The following is a 15,920-nucleotide window of genomic DNA, read 5'->3' as shown; positions in this document are numbered from 1 at the left end:
CAGCAACTCTTCATTAAGGCCAGAGCAATTCCCCTGATGGCACACACTTGACCATGATCTCCACTTGTCATGTTCCATGAAGGTATATGTAGTCACACAATATGAGCACACTTATAGATACTGACCTGAAACAGCAAGTCTTGAAGCCTAAAATACTATGTTTTATCAAAACATATAGTATTGCCCCTGGGAACCTGCATACACTCTTGCTTTCTAAAAGGTACAAGGGGTCAAATCCCACCAGAGCTGATTGTAAAAAATAAATAAATATAGGTATACAAGGGGATGTTTGCTAAACCTAGACAAGATCCCAACTATTATGAAGTGACCATTGAAACTCAGGGATGCAGGGAGAGAAAGGAAGAGGAAAAAACTGCCAATTCATTCCAAACTTGAGCCTTTCCAATTGACAGAAGATAATGTCATTTTTAAAAATAACCCAAGCAAGTGACCCCATTACTATTCTTTGACATACTCTTTTTTGACATCCTGTCTGCTCACAGATGTTTCCAGCTATTCCACAAGCTGGGAACCAAAACCTTAGCGCAATTTTGGGGGTCACATTCTGCCTTCTTTTTTTAACTGCTTGTCTTAAAATACCTACTTTGCTTTTGCTTTAGTCTGTCACATTATGTATTAATTACATATAGCCTTTAGACAGCAGAACACAGAAACTGTTCTACAAATGAAAGCCCATATACCTTCATGCCAGTTTATTCCTTCCTCAAACATTTATTTGCTGCAGTATAGACAGAGGCTATGTCCCAGAATGAGATGCAGGTGATATACTGCATGTATAAGAGCCACTCAACCTGAGTCTTGTTAGAGATTACCAGGCCAGTCCTTAAGCCAGGTGAAACAGATCGCCATTTCTCTTCTTTTCAGAACTTTCTAAAATCATCCATCAAACACCCACATTCCCCCAGTTACCTTATCAGAAATGCTACACAAACCATTGCACATACTTTTCTTTCCTCTCTCTTCAGGTATATAACACTGTTAAATCTTTAGCTTATACATGTAAGTTATTATATTTGGGCATTCTAAATGAAAACCTGTACTAAAAACCTAAATCCAGTGTTTATTTAGATAATACTTAGAACAGTGAGTCAAAGCCAAAGCTACTTTTCTGGAGGCCTCAATATTATGTTCCACTTGCACTATTCCTCTTCAGACCCTGCATCTCATACACATCCTCTTCTTGCTCATCTTTCATGATGAACTTCTAGACCATTTGTGTGCTGCAAGGCTCAATGCAGTGCCCTCACTCAGCTCACCACTGCGTAACTTTATCTCCATACTGAAGACACCAAATTTATTTCTCTAGCCCTGATCTTTCAGCCACCATAAAGGTCTGAATTTCAATTCCTAGAACACTTTCCCTTTCGGTTCTAAGAGTACCTCATGCTTTCTCTTCTCCAGATATTTGAACAAGCTCTTTTATCTTGACTACAGCACTCCCTGTCCCTTACTGTAGCCCTTTCTCCCAATGGGGGAGGGGCCAAAAACACACTCAAAGTCTATTTTGATGTCCCTCCTATGCTCTCTCACAGCCCTCCTGTGCTTCTGCTGTCAGCACTCACCACACTGCCTTGTAGCTGTGTCCTCATTTGTCTGTCTCCGCACACTAAGCTAAGAACTCCACCAAGGTTGGGACTATGGAGTCTTTATAATTGTAACCTCTGCATCTTTTCTGGTGCTTGGCACCTAATAGGTATTCAGTAAATGTATGATAAATGAGTGAACACTGAAAGACTCACAGTCATGTCAAACTCAAATCTAGTCAAGTCATCCCTCCAAACTTGCTAGCCCCTTCACAATTCCCCCATTTTTGTCCCTGATACCACCATTATTTTTTCTAATTTCTTTATTTTATTTTATTATTTTATTTTATTTTTAATGGTTCAAGTACAGTTTTCTGGCTTTTCTCCCCACCCCCGCCCAACCCCCCCCCCCCCCCCTCCTGTTTCCACCCCCCTGTTATTGTCCATGTGTCCTTTATAATTGTTCCTGCAAACCCTTCACCCTTTTCCCCTGAAATTCCCTCCCCTCTCACCTTTAACAAAAACCTAATCAACAAAACAAACAAAGAAGCAAAATATAACCAAAGACACTGAAATTGAGAACAGGCTGACAGTGATATCACCATTATTTAAAACATCTACTCAAAGATCATTTTTCAAATCCTTTCTCTCCATTGTCTATAACCACTATAATCATTCACCAAGTCCTAGTAATTCTTTCTTCACACTCTTTCTCCAGTTTGCTCTCTTCTCTAACCCATCCATTCATGATTCCCTGTTTTTGAGCTTGGTGACTTCCTTCCACTAACTCTTTCTCTGTGCTTCGGAGCATCTGTGAAAACCTCCATCAAGGCACTTACCATACTGAATTAGAATTTTCAGTGTATGTATCTATTTGCCTTACTTACTATGCTCAGAGCACTTCAGGGCAGGAACTCTGCCTTATTTTCTGTGTCCCCAGCTCCTCCTACAATAATTTGTGTTTTTAAGTTATTTTAAGTGTTCAGTGAACAAAATGAACATTCATTATTTTTTTGTAAATGAATGAAATCCTGGCCTAAATCCCTGGTGCTACAGTTTAATTTATTGTTTGCTCTATCTTTGGTGGAGATAAAGAACACAACATTAAATCATTGTATCAACCCTTCATGAACTTGAATGTCACTATTACATTTCCCTTTAAACTTCACTTCTTTTGGTTCAATAATCCTTGTTTCCTTAATATTTTCTCACTAATATTATATTTCTTTAATATGTTCTTTTGTTCAATGATAGCAGACAGGATTTTCATCCACCCAAGACCAACCTCTGAGTCAACATTTTGAAAATTGTTCCCAGCCTGATGATTGTTAGCTCATTTCAAATGCTTATGGAGAAGACTTAGGACAATAGAAGTAACATAAAAACAGAAAGGTAAGAGCACAAATAATTGGAGTATCTACTTGCTAAACTTGCTGTCAAACCAAATAAATAATAGAAATCATCTTCCAGTACAGGAATATCACATGACAACAGAGCCAGAGAATCAATATAATTATTAGAGGGAAAAGAACAGCAATTCAAATGAGTCTTAGCACAGTTTGAGTAGAGATGAAATAAAATGAATTTTTACACCCCCACACAAGCAAAAACATACGGATTTATACATATTATATGTAATAAGGAGCAAGTCTTAAATAATTAAGAAACCACAGACAAACCAGGTCTACAAGAAAGAATGATTTTACAATTATGAGTTAAAGGCTGGTTTTGCTGAGACACCCTGTGATAGATATTACCCACAACCCCATACACACCCATCCATCACCATACCCTAGAGAATGTAAAGCTGGACTCAAATTCTTTTCTCTTGTTATATTTATCTACTGTGATTCAGTCCTAAGTAAGTGAAAGCAAGAAACAACCTTTTTGTTCCTCCACCTATGATAACCAGCCAGAGTCTCCACTAGAGATTTTTTCTTATCATGGGTATATATAAACTTGTTCATTTATTAGGGAGATCTTTAGTATCATGATAGGTTCTACTGAGATCCTAATCCTCCCTATGTTGGCCACAGAAAACTTGCCTTACATTCAATGTTCTCTTAACCAACTTATCTACAGATATACTCACAGAAAATTAACACAGACATTATCTCCTTCTCCACACACTGATACACATTCATAGATACACAGACACACAGACACAGAGTCACTCTCAGCCACTCATCCATGCAGAAACACACACCTTCATATATAACTGACACATGCATATATATATACATATATATGCAAATATATCCTCTCTCAAGTCAGTTTCATAAAAATATTTCTCTTTCTTTCTCTTATATTCATACTCATACTGGTTCAAAAACAGTCAATTGCCCATTGGTTGGTAAATTGAAAGGGTATCTGTGTTGGAAAATAGAAGTGGGTGTCAAGGGGGTAAGTACACAATTGCCACAGAGAAGGCAGTAGCTGAGTGATAATGGGTGGGTAGGTGACAGAGTGGCTGAGTAAGAAGGACAAGCAATCAACTATGATAAGATTCCAGAATATTATATTTTCCAATTTTTTTAATCTCAGTGTGGCTTTCCATTGAACATTCCTCAAGTCTCATATCTTCCTTCTTTGTCTGGCAATCTTTAGCTCTGTCTCAGTCTCTCTTCCTCTGTGTGTGCGTGTGTGTGTGTGTGCATGTTTTACTTTCCCATAACAAAAAGCTAATCCTAGTGCCAGATAATATTTTATAACAATGAGATCCATGATGTGTAAGTGTAACTGCATTTAAGAATTTTTTGTAGTAATGAAGTAACTAAATAAAATTTAATATTAAAAAAATTATATTACCAAATTTCTACAATAAAAAAAAAGAATTTTTTGTAGTAATGAATTTCTGGAAATGTAATGAGAAAAAGAAAACGCTCTTGTTTATTTCTTTCAGGAAATTCCTCTATTCCCCCTGGTTTTCATCAGCTATATTTTTGGCAGGCTGTGGGCATGGAAATTTGAAGACATCACTCTCAAAGAGAATTATAATAATCATATTTGATTTATACAGATATCACCATAGGGTTAAGCAGTTGGAAAATCCAGCAATGAAAATGAATAGGCACTTAAAATTAAGGACATATCATATTTTTAGTAACTCTCTGGTTTTTAACACCAGTAGTTCAGAGGAGATATTTTTTTTAGACTTCTAAAGTATTCATAATGGCAAGACAGATTTATATCTTATAGGATGAGCACCAAAGCAAGCTAGAGATGCTGGTATACTTCCTGAAAATCCATTAGAAATATTTAATCATTTGGATTTCTTGAGCTATATAGACTGTGTATATAGACCATGAGGTTTGGAATGGTTCATATATTTCCACTTTCCATCCAAAAATGAGCAGAAAAAGTTCCCACTTAATTTATAATTAGGTTTTTCGGCACATTTCCTTAAAAAATTAAAAGGGAACAATCCAAAATCTGGCCTTTCTTTTCCTCCAAATATTTCCAATTAGTTATACACTAAAGTATCTTTTGATAAAATATTTTTCTGCTCCATCCATCCCTAAAGCCAAGAGCCATAGCTGCGTTATGCCAAATATCTAATCAGTCATCCATTGTTTTCATGTTTTTCGATGTTTTCATAAAGCTGGTATTCTGTAGAAACAGGCTTATTCTATCCAGTCTTTTGTTATCTCAGTAGTACATATGGACACAGATTTTTCTGTTTGGAGTATTTCTTAAGGGCAATGACTTATTATAGTTCCAATACCTGCAAATATTTGGCAGAGATTGTTTCATCCTCTCTATATTCCTACTTTTTCTGCAAACCCACCCCACCCCCATCTATTTCCATTATGGAGGTTTAAGTTTATATAATATGTCCTTTCCTTCATGCCATTAATGATTTATCTGTAACCCATAAGATGTGCAATTGCTGGAGGATAATGTTTACTTTCTAATCACATTTCATGAGGAAAACTTAGGTCTAAGATAAAGTGGTAGCAGGATGCAGTAGGAAGGATCTTTAACTCACAATCTAGAAGCCTAGTTCCAGTTTCAATTTTGTGACTTTGACCAAATTTTGCTTAACAATTTGTCAAGCTTTCAGTTTATACCACTTTAAAGTATAGGGCTTCAACTAGACCAACATCAAGGCCTAACTTCTTATGATTCTAAGAATGGAAGTCACTAAGATTATTCTTCTCTACAGTCTTGATATGAACAAGAATATTACCTTGAACGAAATCAACAAAAACACTGAACTTGTACAAATTTATAAACATTTGATATAAACAACAATAAAAAGGCACAAAACATTGTCAGTGTGACTATTCTCAGTATTGCTTGCCACAAATTACAGAAGAAAATATGTATCCTATTCTGAGTATCGCTGCCCTCACCAACACCATAAATTTTACCTAAGGTACATTGACCGTTCCAGAGTATGGCTAGAAGAAACTCTCCACCCATTTTTTGCCCTCCCTTCATCCTAGCTAGAGCTTCCTTAGGGCTTGGCTTATATATTCAGGTCCTATTTAGCAGTGGCAATCTTATTCATTTACACATTTTATTTTTCTGGAATTTCTAAGTTGCTCCCTTTTTAAGAAAAGGTAAACCACATATCAGACAGACAATGAGAATAAAACAATTTGTTGGATCTGACATTTTACCCTCAATATGAAGTAGCAGGGCTCTAATAATAGGCACGCAGAATTGCACATAAATATTATATGGCCCAACAACTTCAAAAAAACTGCCCATTTAACACAAATGAAAGACTAGGAACTTGCAAGGCAGGGACTGCAAACAAGTGCTTCAGTCCATAAACCACAAAAATGACACTGGCACAAAATCTAATACTGGATTAAATATTTATGGCCTTCAGTTTAAATGATTAGTTCAGGTATTTGATCATTCCTCCTGACTTCATGGTACACTGAAGTTCTTTTTTTGTCTTTGTTCTGATTTAATTCTTTAAATTTTAATTTTGTTTCCTTTTGTTTTTTAAAGCAGGTTTAGAATTAGCCCCATGTTAAGGGCTTCATAGGAATTTGTAGTAGCCAGTGCCAATTTTTTTTTCTTTAGAGTACTAAATGTGCAAACATACAACCACTGCCCTCCATAAAAATCTCTCACCTATAGAGATAAACTCAGACACCTCCACCCACACATACACAGAGATATGCCCAACATTCCCATGGCTAGAACATAAATATGTAAATCAGCACAAATGCTAATTGTAGCACACCTACACAGGTACTCACATACTTAAAACAAATGGAATGATCATGGCAAAGATATGTAGTGAAAAATATGTCACTGAAGGAGGAAGGAGGGTGCTGCTCCCCTGCATGGACTACTGATGTAGTAGGCCATGGGCTAACTTCCCCAGAATTGGTCAAATGCAAGCAGGTCTATGCAACAGATGAAATAGGTTCCAGTGGGATCTTGCAGGTGAGTAGGTTATTCTTCACAAGACTTGTATGACAAGTGGAGTTAATTCACTTGCCATGTTAAAAAAAAGAGGTGACCCACATCGGTTCAGTTCTCAGTTTAGGGCACAGGCCTGGGTTGCAGGTCAGGTACCCAGTGGAGGCACATGAGAGGCAACTACACATTGATGTTTGTTTCTCTCCCTTTCTCTCTCCCTTACCCACTCTAAAACTAAATAAATAAAATCTTTAAAAAGAAGTGACCCATTTTATCAAAGAACTTGCTAACTGTGTAACTGTATAAAGAGAAAAAGTGTAAGGGATGTTTCCCAGATCCCTTACCTTGAGTGTCTCAAATCGATCATTCAGTGATGCAACCTGATGGTCTCGGTGACGCCCCACCAGTTTGCATAAGGCACAGATCAATTGGTCATCAGATACGCAATACATGTTCACTTTCTCATTCTCATGGTCCAGGCAGGTGATCCCTCGAAGATGTGCATCTGGCACTGGTTCCACCAGGCGGTGGCTGGTGAAAGGTTTCTTATTGGGGTGTGTGGCCCGCAGGCAACGGTCACAGTAGGAGACCTCACAGGTGATGCACGTTTTCACTGCATCCCTTGGTGGGTCCTGTTCACAGAATTGGCAAGTAATTCGCTCACTAGACATGGTGGTGCTGGGCCTGTAAGTTCTCTCCCGGCGGCTCTCACTTGGGGAATTGGGCCCACTGACTGAAGCCTTCTGGAAGCGGTCAATAATGTTCTGCAGAGTTACATTCCTCTTGAGGCCGTCTAGACCCCGGTGGTTCAGTGAGATAACATACCTGCACGTAGGACACTGGAAAGCAGTAAAGGGTTCAATGGGTTCACCAGAGCTGCAGCTGGAGACCAAGATACGATGGGCACAGCTGAAGCAGAGGCTATGAGCACAAGGGAGCAGAAGGGGGTCTTCAAACAACTCTAGACAGATTGGACAGGTCAATTCAGACTCCAATGTTTCCATCTTTAGTGAAAATAATCCTGCTGAAGCATTAACAACCACAGAAGCTGGGCTTTCATCTGCAAGGAATACAAAGCAAGAGTCAGTAAGCACTCTAAGGGAAAGTGGATGTAATATAATTATTCACTAACCAGTGGGACTTGTTGAATTCCCTGGGAATGCTGAAGTAATAGGAAGGCAATTAGGAATTAATCAGAGACTTTCTCTCCCTTCAAAACTTGTTATTGAAAAATGCCTGAGTTTATTTTCCTGAACTAATAAAGAGAACCTAGTGGTCACCTCTGAATCCTGGTTTACTGATTAACACTACTATTCCAACTCACAACACTAGCATACACCATACCCTCACATACTCTCCACTGATATTCATTGTCATCGACTATTATGAGCTTGAGGCCTTGCAAAATTCTCTATCTCCAGTCTCTGATAATGCTCTATATTTTTCATCAAGGTAAAATATAGGGGCTGCTCCCATTACGCATCTGGTGGAAGGAAAACAAAACCATATTACAAACTAACTCTCCAGTTCTTGAAATGATTCCAATCTTTGAGCTTCCATAAAAAGAAAAGAGAACTCTAGAAAACTGTAGCTCTCGTGTGCAAGATAATAAATTCTTCAGAGTGCAAACTTGAATTACTTATTTTTAACACATAGAAATTTCTGTTCCAACCCATTTCAAGTAAAGTGAAGTATTAGAAACAAAAGATGATCATTTTTATTTTCTCATTAATTCCTCACCTTCAGAAAATTCTTCATTTCATTAAACTAAATGAACAATGATTTCACCTTTTCAACTTACTCAGCAATAGTTGTTGATCAATAATGAAGACAAATCACCTTGTTGCTTCCGTTGCTTTTAACACCTGCTGAACTAACACAAGCCTGTTATGAGGCTCACCTCCCCATGTGTCTTTTCATAGTTCCCAAAACATAACAAGATCCATATCAAGACCTAGATATAAATTAGCAAAGTGAGGAACCAGAAATTTTCAGATTAGGTAATCTTCTTTCTTTTAATTTAATCATTATTATGTTTTTTTCATTACCATTTAGTCCCCTTATACACCCCTTCCCCCAGCAACCACCACACTTGTTGCCCAAGTCCATGAGTCCTTTTTCCTTTTTGCTCAATCCTTCCACCTCCTAACCTTCTTACAACTTTATCTGTCATCCTGGTCTCCATGAGCCTGTTCCCATTTGTTTTGTTAGTTCAGTTTTCTTATTAGATGCCATATATGAATAAAATCATATGATATTTGACTTCCTCTGACTGGCTTATTTCACTTAGCATCATGTTCTCCAGGTCCATCCATACTGTTGCAAAGGGCAATTGTTTTTTCTTTTCTACTGCTAAGTAGAATTCCATTGTGTAAAGGTCCCATAGTTGCTTTATCCACTCATATACTGATGGATACTTGGGCTACTTCCATATCTTGGCGATTGTAAATAATGCTGCAATGAATATAGGGGTGCTTACGTTCTTTAGAATTAGTGTTTTGAGTTTCTTCAGATATATTCTCAGAAGTGAGATCACTGGGTCGAAAGGCTGATCCATTTATAACTTTTTGAGGTATCACCATACTGCTTTCCACAGTGGCTTCACCAATCAGCATTCCCACCAACAGTGAAAAAATGGTTCCCCTTTCTCCACATCCTCACCAGCACTTCTTACTTGTTGATTTATTGGTGATAGCCATTCTCATAGGTGTGAAATGATATTTCATTATGGTTTTCATTTCCATTTCTCTGATAATTAGTGATGTTGAACATCTTTTCATATGTCTATTGGCCACCTGTATGTCCTCTTTGGAAAAGTGCTTATTCAGGTCCTTTGCCAGATTTTTAATTGAGTTGTTTGGTTTTTTTGCCGTTGTGTTTTGCAAGGTCTTTAAAATTTTGGATATTAACACCTTATCAGATGTATTGGCAAATATTTTAATGAGAGAAGATTGGCTTTTTCTTTTTAAAGATATTTTATTGATTATGCTATTACAGTTGTCCCATTTTCCCCCTTCACTCCCCTCCACCCTGCACACCCCCTCCCACCCACATTCCCCCATTTAGTTCATGTCCATGGGTCATATGTATAGGTTCTTTGGCTTCTACTTTTCCCATACTATTCTTACCCTCTCCCTATTTTCTACCTACCATCTATGCTACTTATTCTCTGTACCTTTTCCCCCTCTCTCCCCGTCCCACTCCCCTGTTGATAACCCCCCATGTGATATACATTTCTGTGATTCTGTTCCTGTTCTAGTTGTTTCCTTAGTTTGTTTTTGGTTATGGTGTACTTGTTCATAATTGTCAGTTTGCTGTCATTTTACTGAACATATTTTTTATCTTCTTTTTCTTAGATAAATCCCATTAACATTTCATATAATGAGGGCTTGGTGATGATGAACTCCTTTAACTTGACCTTATCTGAGGAGCATTTTATCTGCCCTTCCATTCCAAATGATAGCTTTGCTGGATAGAGGAATCTTGGATGTAGGTCCTTGCCTTTCATGACTTGGAATACTTCTTTCCAGCCCCTTCCTGCCTATAAGGTGACTTTTGAGAAATTAGCTGACAGTTTTATAGAAACTCCTTTGTAGGTAACTGTTTCCTTATATCTTGCTAGTTCTAGGATTATCTAATTCATTTTAACTTAGGTAATGTAATACGATGTGCCTTGGTGTGTTTTTCCTTGGGTCCAACTTCTTTGGGACTCTCTGAGCTTCCTGGACTCCCTGGAAATCTATTTCCTTTGCCAGATTGGGAAAGTTTTATTATTATTTGTTCGAATAACTTTTCCACTTGTTGCTCTTCCTCTTCTCCTGCTGGTACCCCTATAATTTGGACGTTGGAACGTTTAAAGATGTTCTGGAGGTTTCTAAGCCTCTCATTTTTCTGAATTCTTGTTTCCTCATTCTTTTCTGATTGGATGTTTCTTTCTTCCTTCTGGTCCACACCATTGATTTGACTTCCTTCCTTCCCATCACTATTGGTTCCCTGTACATTTTCCTTTATTTCACTTAGCGTAGCCTTCATTTTTTTTCATCTAATGTGCAACAGAATTCAACCAATTCTGTGAGCATCCTGATTATCAATGTTTTGAACTGTGCATCTGGTAGGTTTGGCTATCTCTTCATTGCTTGATTGTATTTTTTCTGGAGCATTGATCTGTTCTTTTATTTGGGCTATTTTTTTTTGTCTTGACACACCTGTTACATTGTGAGGAGTGGAGCCTTAGATATTCACCAGGGCGGAGTAACCCAGGTGGCTGGTTTGTAATGCTGTATGTGGGGGAGGGGCCTGAAAGGGAACAATGGCACTTGCTCAGCTCTCTGCCAAATTTCAGTCACTTCTCCTGCTTCCCACAAGCAAAATGGGCCCTTCTGGTCCTTATTCCCATGTGGGTGGGTTTGTGTACATTCTAGGACCCTATGGATCTCTCCAATAAACTCTCCTGTGTGGCTCGGAGTTTGTCTGGTTGCCGCTTCAACCCCCACAGGTGTTTTCAATCATGGTTTGAGGCTTTATTTCCCCACATTGGGACCCTGGGTTATACCATCCGTCCCATTTCCCAGTTTCACCTGGTTTATCTACACACAAATGTGGGACAGCCTGGCCCACCAGCCACAGCCTTGAGCTCTGTGCTCCATTCTGCAATCCACCACCTTGCTGAGTCCACCAGCCGCGGCCTTGCGAGACCCAGTCCATCAGCTGCCACCTTGCCTGGAGTCCTCTCAGCCCCAGCTGCTTGACTCCACCCCTCCTACCAGTCTGGATGAATATTTCTTCTTTAACTCCTTGGTTGTCAGACTTCCATACAGTTTGATTTTCTGTCAGTTCTGCTTGTTTTATGTTTTAAAATTGTTGTTGTCCTTCTTTTGGTTGTGCCAGGAGGCACAGTGTGTCTATGTACATCTCTATCTTGGCTGGAAGTGGCTTTTTCTTCTGTTGATGATTTACTTTGCTGTGAAAAAAATTTTAGTTTTCCGTAGTTCCATTTATTTATTTTTTCTTTTGTTTCCTTTGCCTGGGGAGATATATCTGATAAAATATTGCTACTAGCAATGGCCAAGATTTTGCTGCATATGTTTTCTTCTACAATTTTTATGGTTACAGGTCTAATATTTAATCTTTGACCCATTTTGAATTTATTCTATTTTTTGGCATTTAAATAGTTGCCTTTAGTTTTTTTATTGTTGTTCAAGTACAGTTTTCTTCCTTTCCCTCCACTGCAGCCCAACTCCCTAGCCCTTCCCACCTCCCTTCCATTTCTACCCATCCCCTGTTATTGTCTATGTGTCCTTTATAATTGTTCCTGTAAACTCTTTACCCTTTTCCCCTGAAATTCCCTCCCCTCTGGTCCCGTCAGCCTGTTCTCAATTTCAGTGTCTTTGCTTATATTTGGCTTGTTTGTTTGTTTGTTTTGTTGTTTAGCTTCCTGTTAAAGGTGAGATCATATGGTATTTGTCTTTCACCACCTGGCTTATTTCACTTAGCATAATGCTTTTCAGTTCCATCCATGCTGTTGCAAAGGGTAGGAGCTCCTTCTTTCTTTCTGCTGCACAGAATTCCATTGTGTAAACGTACCGTAGTTTTTTGATCCATTCATTTACTGATGGGCACCTAGGTTGATTCCAGCTGTTGGCTATTGTAAATTGTGCTGTGCTGAACACTGGGGTGAATATTTTGGATTGGTGTTTCAGGGTTCTTAGGATATAATCCTAGCAGTGGATTTTATTCTTGTGTGTGGTGTAAGAAGGTGGTCTAGTTTCATTTTTCTGCATGTATCTGTCCAATTTTCCCAACACCATTTATTGAATAAACTATCTTTAGCCCATTGTATGTGCTTGCTTCCTCTGTCAAATATTAATTGACTATAAAGGTGTGGGTTTACTTCTGGGCTCTATACTCTGTTCCATTATCTATGCGTGTGTTTTTAGGTCAGTACCAGGCTGTTTTGATTACTATAGCCTTATAGTAATCATGATGTTAGGTAGTGTGATTCCTCCAACTTTGTTCTTTTTCAGGATTGATGTGGGTATGCTAGACCTTTTTTGTTCCATATACTTTTGAAATATTTGTTCTAGTTCTGTGAAATATGTTATTGGAATCTTGATAGGAAATGCACTGAGTATATCGATTACTTTGGGTAGTATGGACATTTTAGTGATGTTCATTCTTCCTACCCATGAACACGTTGTGTGCTCCCACTTATTTGTATCTTCTTCAGTTTTGTTCCTCAGGGTTTCATAATTTTCCAAGTACAGGTCTTTTACATCATGGTTATATTTATTCCTAGGAATTTTATTATTTTTAAAACAATCAAAAGTGGGTTTGTATTCTTAATTTTCCTTTCTGTTAGTTCATTATTGGCATATAAAAATGCAACTGATTTCTGGATACTAATTTTTTATCCTGCTAATTTGCTGAATTAATTTATCACTTCTAGTAGTATCTTGGTGAAATCTTTGGGGTTTTCTGTGTATTGTGTCATCTTCAAATAAGGACAGTTTTACTTTTTCCTTTTCAAACTGGATGTTTTTTTATTTCTTCTTCTTTCTGATTGCTGTGGCTAGGTGTTGGGAACTGCCCTGCCTGGTTTCAAGAGTTGTAACTGCCCCCCATGGCTAAGGCTGAGTGAGCAACCCCCGGACTTCGAGCCATTAAGGAGACAAAGCTTGTCTCTGGCATCAGTGCTGCTTCTGCTTCATTCCCTGCCCCCAACACTTGGTCAGTTAGTCAGAGATGGGTAAGACCCCTCAGAGGAGGGGAAACCTTAAAGTAGACATGATCACTTGGGAGGCCATCAAGGAAGGACTTGGGGGGCTGCAACAAAGAGGGAATGATGGACCCTTGCCCCCTGGCTATTCTGACATAATCTCAGTCCCCATTTCCATCTGGGAGAAGCGCTTCCTGGCTCTAATCCACTTAAGCCTAGAAACCTATGACTGGGAAAGCGGCGCAGCCCTTTGCCAGCTAGATCAGGTTCTGGGGTGATCGGGCATAAGAAGGAATTCACAAAGTCCTGTGAAGCCTGCTTTGCTAAGAGTGTTTTCATTCATATAATAAGGGTCTGAACAGGAAATGAGTATGTCTCCCAACGTTTTTGCAACCTCCTTACCTGACAGACACTGACTCAGACTAAGCCCTCAGATTTCTTTGAAATGTTATCTACTACTTGATCCTTGCCCCATGACATTGATTGATGAAGCTTTACCTGTATTCCTGTGTGTTACAACCTAATAAAAGCCGTTGAAGGAGAGGTTCTTGGTCTTTCTCCTCTGAGAGACTGACCACCCTCCTCCCCAAGGAGATCATGTCTTGGTAGTTTCATTTTCATTTGTGGCAGATGGGGGGACTTTGCGGGCAAAGTTGCCCCCACAGCTAGGACTTCAAGTACTATGTTGAATGAGAGGTGAAGCAGACATCCCTGTCTTGTTCCCAATCTTAAGGGGAACACTTTTAGTTTTTGCTCATTGAGGATGCTGGCAGTGGGTTTTCATATATAGCCTTTATTAAGTTTAGGTATGTTCCCTCTAATCCCACTTTGTTGAGAGTTTTTATCATAAATGGGTGCTGGATTCCATCAAATGCTTTTTCTGCATTTATTGACATGATCATATGTTTTTTATCCTTTATTTTGTTTATGTGATGAATCACATTTATTGATTTGCAATTGTGGTACCAACCTTGCTTTCCCAGAATAAATCCCACTTGATCATGGTGTATGATTTTTTTGATGCATTGCTGTATTTGGTTTGCTAATATTTTGTTGAAGACTTCAGTAACTATGTTCATGAGGGATATTGGACTATAATTTTCTTTCTTTGTAGTGTCTTTATCGGGTTTTGGAATTAGGATAATGCTGGCCTCATAAAACAAGTTTGGGAGCCTTCCTTCCTCTTGAATTGTATGAAATAGTTTGAGAAGGAGAGGTGTTAGTTCCTGTAGAAATGTTTGGTAATATTCACCTGTGAAGCCGTCCATTCCAGGGCTTTCATTTGTTGGGACTTTTTTTTTATTACTGCTTCAGTTTAACAAGGTGTAATCTGTCTATTCAGATTCTTTGATTCTTCCTAATTTATTTTCAGAAGATTGTAGGTTTCCGGGAATTTACCTATTTCATCCAGGTTGTCCAGTTTGTTGGTATATAGTTTGCCATAATATTTTCTTACAATCTTTTGTATTGCTTTGTGTCAGCTGTCATTTCCCCTCTTTCATTTCTGACTTTATTTATTTATGTCCTCTCCCTTTTTTTCTTGATGAGTCTGGTTAAAGGTTTGTCAATATTGTTTATCTTTTCAAAGTACCAGCTGTTGGATTTACTGATCTTTTGAATCAATTTTTAGATTCTATTTCTTTCATTTCTGCTCTGATCTTTATTATTTCCTTCCTTGTACTTACTTTTGGCTTGTTATGGTCTTCTTTTCCAAGTTCCTTTAAGAGTAAAGTTAGATTATTTGAGCTTTTTCTTTGTTTGTTGGTTTGTTTCTTTCTTTTCTTTTCTTTTCTTTTCTTTTCTTTTCTTTTTTTTTGAGATAGGCTGTAATACTGTGAATTTCCCTCTCAGGGTTGCTTTCCCAATGTCCCACTGATTTTGGATTGTTGTGTCCCCATTTTCACTTGAGTCAAGTTATCTTATTTCTTTCTTGATCTTGTTGTTGACCCATTCACTATTTAGTAACATGCTATTTAGCTTCCATGTCTTTGCATGTTTTTCAGTGTTCTTCATGTCATTAATTCTAGTTTCATAGCATTGTGGTCAGAGAGGATGATTGATAGAATTTCAAACTTCTTAAATTTATTGAGACTTCCTTTGTGTCCTAACATGTGGTCTATCCTAGAAAATGTTCAATGTGCACTTGAAAAGTATGTATACTCTGATACTGGAGTGAAATGCTCTGAAGTTATCAATTATATCCATTTGGTCTAATGTGTGATTTAAAACCATTGTCTCCCTGTTGATTTTCTGGCTGGAAGACACCTCCATTTTAG

General features: G+C 38.2%; 1 protein-coding gene across 4 annotated transcripts in view; it reads right to left on the bottom strand.

Moving 5' to 3' along the window:
* MID2 (midline 2) overlaps positions 1-15,920 on the bottom strand; it is a 161,102-nt gene that overhangs the window by 112,914 nt on the left and 32,268 nt on the right. For all 4 annotated transcript variants that reach the window (XM_037167111.2, XM_037167112.2, XM_053657522.1 and 1 more), the window contains exon 2: positions 7,274-7,989. In XM_037167111.2, coding sequence (XP_037023006.1) covers positions 7,274-7,933 — 660 coding nt within the window. In that variant the 5' untranslated portion in view covers positions 7,934-7,989. The remainder of the gene's footprint in view (positions 1-7,273; positions 7,990-15,920) is intronic.

The sequence above is a fragment of the Artibeus jamaicensis genome, unplaced genomic scaffold (assembly GCF_021234435.1).
Source record: "Artibeus jamaicensis isolate MK-2021 breed Jamaican fruit bat unplaced genomic scaffold, CSHL_Jam_final scaffold_461, whole genome shotgun sequence".
Classification (NCBI taxonomy): Eukaryota; Metazoa; Chordata; class Mammalia; order Chiroptera; family Phyllostomidae; genus Artibeus; species Artibeus jamaicensis.
The sequence above is the reverse complement of the archived record's forward strand: the minus strand, read 5'-3'. Positions and strand labels throughout refer to the sequence as shown.